Below are 6446 nucleotides of genomic sequence, written 5' to 3'. Positions count from 1 at the left end.
GTAAGCTATTAATGAGTTTTTATATCTCACACCCACCCCCTAAAGTTCTTAGCGTGTTAGAATTTTGACAGGCAGAGGCCTTTGGTGCTTATAGTTTCTTTTGAGGTAGCCTCTAATGGCAAAATATTTTGAAATCTTGAAATCCAAACAGAAAGCTTAAGGAGACTTCATTCCCACACCTGTGCTATATTTCAGATTGCCATATGCAATGGACACTGATCTCAGTTCCCAGGACAGGAAGGACCTGGACAAGTTCATCAAATTTTTTGCTTTAAAGGTAACTTTACGTCCTGTGGACAAATCCCTCCTCTTTCTTATTGAAGAAAAGCCATATTTGATGTAGCTAGAGTAACAAGGTGGGGGTTTGGGGGTTTTTGTTGGTTTTGCTAAAGCCCAAAGCAAGAGAAACTGATGTCAAATTTAGGAGATTCCTGAGAATAACTAGAAAAATGTATTTCCCCCTTTCAAATGCTTTCAAATCATCTTCCTTCCCCCAGAAGTGTCCTGCTGTAGAATCAGTTATAGGCATTTCACACCTGTGTCAGCTTTGGGCTCCTATCAACACTCCTATCTAACCATCCAGCTGTTAGGTATATTTTCTGTTGGATTCTACTCTTTCTTTTCAGTCCATCTAAATTTTATATTGCATCCAAAAGCAATAGTATCAGGATAATTATTTTGTATTATTTTGATATGTAATTATAAAATTTGGCCTCATCTGGTACATAGATGCAAGTAGATATTCTGACAATGGCCATGTTATAAATATACAGATTCACTTGATTTTTGTTTAGGTGTCCAGGTTCAGGATATAGCTATAAACTTCAGTACTACTGAAAACTGCAACTCCTGATTGCAAAGTTGACTTAGTCACCTCCATGTTATTACAAAGAAAGGTCAGCTTAAAACGAGTTTTTTGTCTGAAATACATCTACATGTTACATGTAATAATTTATATTTATTAGACCTGAAGATTGGCGTAACAAACTCTACTTCTCTACATCCTGGTCAGCCCTTTTTTTTAACTTGGGATTGGTCTAGCTCAGGTTATAAACTGAGTGCTCGGCTGAGCTCAAAACGTGTGTGTATCTTTTCCTTTCTATTCTAGACAGTACAAGTAATTGTCCAGGCCCGACTTGGAGAAAAAATCTGTACCCGATCATCATCCTCCCCAACAGGCTCTGACTGGGTAAAGTAATGGTTTTTTAAAGCAACTCCATAACTGTTGGGGTTTTTGTGTATGTGCGCATACACGCATGTTGAGAACACAGTGTAGTTGTTACAGCCTGCACAAGAATATAACTACGCTATCTATTATGTTCAGTTATGTTCATTGGTGGTGTCTTTTTTTTTTTTTTTGTGGTCCACATGCAATATCACTCTGGGCTCTTCATGGCTGCTTAGAGGAGAGATAAATGATAACTCTCAGCAACTCCTTCCAGTAAGGCACATTTCCAAGATCTGCCGGGGGTGGGGTGGTGAGTTCTCTTCTGTCAAAAGTTTGCAACTCTGCAATTCAGGACTTAGTAATAATGGGCTTTATTAAAACCAGAGACTCAGGATACTCTGGTGAAGACAGTACTCAAGTGAGGGAAAAGAAACATGATTTTTGTGGCAGGATTAAGGAAAAACATTTCAATTAGCAGCCAAGGAAATGTTTGCAAATATGAAAAGCCTGAAGCCATTTGGGAATTTTCTGTTTCATAAATATTTCAGTGGACACTGAGAATGTTATATATGGGTCTATGAATCTGTCTGCAGTGTACCACTAGGCAGTTTTTCAAAGAAATTAAAAACTTGACTCATCTCTTTCATTCTGCAGTTCAATTTGGCAATCAAAGATATACCAGAGGTTACTCATGAGGCAAAGAAAGCCCTGGCAGGACAACTACCTGCTGTTGGACGTTCTATGTGTGTGGAGATTTCTCTCAAAACCTCAGAGGTGAGAACTGAGTCAAAATAGATGCCATTTCTTTTATTTCAGTCTTAAGTCACTTGCCAGAGCTCCTGCCCTTTAGTCCAAGATAATGTGAAAGTATCTTCATTTATGAAGTTAGGTAACATGCTGATGAAAATAAATGTATTGTTTAACAGAAGCAATTCACTGCAAACATCTGAGGCCAAACACACAAATGATAGAGCAGCAAAATTTAGTTTCTTAGACCATAAAGAGCTTAGTTGTTCTGAGGAAGTTGTTCCCTCAGGTGATGGATTGTGCAGTGAGACTTCAGTGCACCTTTTTCTATTGTTGCATTAAAATAAAATGGGAGCCAGGAGAAGCATCTTCATTGAGAGGTGTGGCTGTTGCTGATGGGATGTGAAAAGATATGTGTTCTGAAGTAAGCTTTTGTTTATCATCCTTTCTCTGATTCAGGGGGACTCCATGGAGTTGGAAATCTGGTGTCTAGAAATGAATGAAAAGTAAGTGCTTTCTTCACCCTTTCTTGGTGTCTCTGTGTATCTTTTAGCTGATGAAATGAAGAAGCCTGCACAATCCATGGTGATGAATAAGCACATATTGGCTTGTGGCCCAGGACACTTCAGATGGAAGTGCCCCCTTTGTCTAGTGCAGCAGTCAAAGTGTTTAATACAGGTGTCAAGAACGTAAATTAGTAATTTTATTCCTTCTTCATTCTTCCATTATAACTAGTATGCTTCCTCAGATATAACAATCCATATACTCGGTAAAGACAAATTTTTTTAATACCAAGAAATGTTTCTGTCTAGAAAGCTGCATGGTATTTTTCAGCAATTACTTCAGCAGGTGATTGGATTGAAGTAGTACTCTTAGCTGGTAGGTCTATAATAGGTAGCCACACCAGGCCTTTATTTTATCATTTTGGCAATAAAACTTAAATAATTGTCACAGACTCATTTTGTTCTTAAAAAATTTAAAACAAACAAACAAACAAAGACAAACAACTTAGTTGAGAACAAAAACCTAATTTTTTTCTTTGTGTTCTGTAGATGTGACAAAGAAATCAAGGTTTCATACACCGTATACAACAGGCTGTCTCTACTGCTGAAGTCTTTGCTTGCTATAACCAGGGTAACTCCAGCTTACAGACTCTCAAGGAAACAAGGCCATGAATATGTAATATTGTACAGGTAAAGCAGAATATGAAATTCCCCATTTGAAATAGAAACAGCAGAGACTAGACTTGCACAGTGCAGCTGCAAATCTGATAAAAAGGTATGAGTGATAATAAATTCAAATTGGTTGGATTTAACTACTACTGATCAGTGATAAAAGAGAACTTTGGGCTATATATCACCTTAGCCTCCATATGAGCCATTGAAAGAAAAACAAAGCACAGGCTGTGAAGTATTGTGGTTTGCCTACCACGTTGAGAAGAGTACAAAAATTCTACGTGCAAATCCTGGTTAAATTGCTCATTAGCATCTGGTTGTTCAGTGCCTGGCCTGTATTTGGTAAATGCTTGTCTATGTTGCACATAACTGCAGTGCGTACTTTTGCAGTATAGATTCAGATTCTCTCCTCTATTCTATTCGGAAGATGCATTCTCAAACTCCGCTTCCTGTAGTTCTTGCAGCTTACTCATCCAAATAGAGAGTTCAACTCTGTTTAGCCTGTGAGATCCGACTGGCTTGTGGTTCATGGTTATCACTTTCCATTTTTTTGTTTTGGTTTTAAGAAAAGTATTTGATGTGTTTGCATAACTAATTTAGATGATTCTAAATGTCAGGTTTATTATCATTTGCAAAGCTGAGAACTTAAAAAGAAATTCCAGCCATTTCTTCATTTTTGCCTCCGTTGCTGGTTGGCCTTCATTTAAGAGCAGATTTCTTTACGGCACAGTTATTCTTATGTTGTGTGATGAGTATCATCAGGTTTTAGACTCCAAGCTGTCCGTGAAATTTATATCACTTCACATTTTTGCTCTTAAATGTGTTCCACGGAGGCTTAAAAACCTTAAAGAGAAATTTCTGATTAGGTTACCATTTTCTTCTCGTCTTTCTTTTTACATGATGTATCTTCCTCTGAAGTAGATTTTTTGAGATGAGCATTCTAGCCACTTCTTTTGGTTTTTCAGGGGTTTTTCTTTTCCCTAAAGAGGAAAAGTACTTCCAGCCTTTCAACTCATAAAATTAAATAAAGAATAAGGATGTGTATAGCATTATGTTCCAATTGGACCTAATATCTTTTCGTTTTCCTTTTTCTACAGGATATATTTTGGTGAAGTGCAACTGAGCGGCTTGGGAGAAGGTATGACTAGGCAACACACACAAACTAGAGTAGAACTGTACTGGCTATCCATTTATTACTATTCCTAAGTGCCATAAGGAAAACTAAGCCTGAGGTTTAGATACGCTTTTTATCTGGATCTATCAGTGAAGGGTTGTGTCATAAAGTGACCGGTATAATGGTAGTACTTTGAAAAAAATCTAAAGTGACTGCCATTTTGACTCTAGTGATCCAGAACTGAAATAAGAATATGGAATTATGCTGACAAGGAGCAGGACTGTTAAAGGACATCATGATCCATTTAGGAACAAGAAGCACTTCAGAGCAGTATTTTAGACCGAGATAGGAAGCAACGTCAGAAATCTTGTGGTTGAATCTTACCAGCAAGGCAACCTAGTGCTACAGTTTTGTTACAGGTCCTATATCTGTCTTTGGCATTCACATTGCAAGGGTAACAGAAGCACTACAGAAATAAGATAATGTAACCTCAGAATAGAAAAGTATGGAACATAAATAATCAGTGAAATTGGTAATCATTCCTTAACCTTTTAGGTTTCCAGACAGTCCGTGTTGGGACAGTGGGTACCCCAGTGGGAACCATCACTTTGTCTTGTGCCTACAGAATTAACCTCGCTTTCATGTCAACCAGGTGAGAAAAAGTGATTGTGCCAGAAACTGTTTTACAATAATGTACTATTAAATCCCTCAGGAGCCCCTAAATCTTGCCCTTCTGCTTATCCTCTGCTGATGAGATCCTCATTCATTGAAAATATTCCCTCTCATGGTTAAGTCTTGCAGCAACGGGAGTATTTGGGTAGCCCTGAGCCAGACTCTAGAACTCCAAATTGTTGATGAACACTTGGAGTTGCAGGGCTGAATTGTAAAGATGCTCTGGTCCCATTAATGAAACAAGAGTTTTCTGTGAGGACACCACGAATTGAGATTAGAGTGAAAAAGCCAGTAACACCATTGCTTGTTGCCTTGCAGGCAGTTTGAGAGGACCCCTCCTATCATGGGGATTATCATTGATCACTTTGTGGACCGTCCCTATCCCAGCTCTTCACCCATGCATCCCTGCAATTACAGGTGAGGAAATACTGAGTCATGGGCCACAGTGAAGGCATCAATTTATGTCCAAATATAGAGCCTTTTCCGCTATTTGCTGACTGCATGGGAAAGGAGACTGGAGGATTAGTGTCAATCATATGGACATAATTGAGCATATGAAGAAGGGGGACATTTTTCTTTTCACATCTAGAAGTCTTGAGTGCAGCAAGTCCCAGTATTTTCCTAAATTCCTTACAGAAGCACTTGGATGCAAAGAGTGTTTAGCCTTGGCTGCCTTTGGGAATTTCAAAGGGTAACGGTTAATCCTGCTGTAGAACTGCATCTCCAGATACTTCCATTGGGGGAAGATCAGAGTTTAATTTATCTTTGTAAATGAAGGGTCTGTCCTCTCTAAAATGCATGTGAGGGCACTCAGATTGGGACCAGTGGTATTGTTTGACGATGGTTCTGAAAACACCAAAGTCAGTAGCATTACTTGGTATAACAAACCTTTAGTTAAAAAAACAGAGGGAAGTGTTTTTATGTGGTGATAGAAGAAGAGTGCCTGGTGAAAACTGAAGTTTTTATACCTTGTTTTCCTGAGTTTTGCCAAGTAGTTTTGCCTTTCAACTGCACCCAGATACTTTCAACTTCCCTGCAGTATTTGTCCCAGTGTGTTTTACTATTTCTTTTTGTTTTAAGGAATATTCCCAGTTAGAAAGCTTTTCTCTCCTTGCTGCTTTAGGGCTGGTGAGGCTAATGGTGCAGTATACCCCTCAGTAGAAGATTCGCAAGAAGTGTGTACCACATCTTTTTCCACCTCTCCTCCATCTCAGGTAAGAGAAACCAGGCTCTTAACTTCTAGATAGAACGATTGCTGTTAGGGTAGTGTGTATACTCCTACGTTAACTACTGTGCAAACAGGCAGCCTCTTGCTGCTGATTAAATTTAATGAGTGTGTTATTTATATTGTAACACTCTGAGTAAAACCTAGTTAGTATACTAATTTCAACAAAATGCTAGGAGACTAGGAGGACTGAATTACATTGAGACAGAGAAAGAAACACTGAAATATCAGGAAAATGCTTATATTCAACTGAGACACAGTCATATTTTCTGCATTGCAGAATGGAAAAGCAGAAGAAAGACAAAAGCTGTATTTGTTGGACCATGTAAAACTGGTTGGGGCAGC

At 38.5% G+C, this 6446-nt stretch overlaps 1 protein-coding gene across 3 annotated transcripts in view; it reads left to right on the top strand.

Annotated features, from left to right (window-relative positions):
* Nucleotides 1-208: 208 nt before the first annotated feature.
* Nucleotides 209-6446, top strand: part of ATG13 (autophagy related 13) — a 14619-nt gene continuing 8381 nt past the window's right edge. For all 3 annotated transcript variants that reach the window (XM_010133467.1, XM_010133466.1, XM_010133465.1), the window contains exons 1-9: nt 209-277; nt 1109-1189; nt 1823-1942; nt 2375-2421; nt 2968-3108; nt 4188-4228; nt 4760-4856; nt 5195-5293; nt 6000-6090. In XM_010133467.1, coding sequence (XP_010131769.1) covers nt 209-277; nt 1109-1189; nt 1823-1942; nt 2375-2421; nt 2968-3108; nt 4188-4228; nt 4760-4856; nt 5195-5293; nt 6000-6090 — 786 coding nt within the window. The remainder of the gene's footprint in view (nt 278-1108; nt 1190-1822; nt 1943-2374; nt 2422-2967; nt 3109-4187; nt 4229-4759; nt 4857-5194; nt 5294-5999; nt 6091-6446) is intronic.

Source organism: Buceros rhinoceros, unplaced genomic scaffold (assembly GCF_000710305.1).
Source record: "Buceros rhinoceros silvestris isolate BGI_N320 unplaced genomic scaffold, ASM71030v1 scaffold28203, whole genome shotgun sequence".
In the NCBI taxonomy this organism is placed as follows: domain Eukaryota; kingdom Metazoa; phylum Chordata; class Aves; order Bucerotiformes; family Bucerotidae; genus Buceros; species Buceros rhinoceros.
This window is presented reverse-complemented; position numbering and strand designations above follow the sequence as displayed.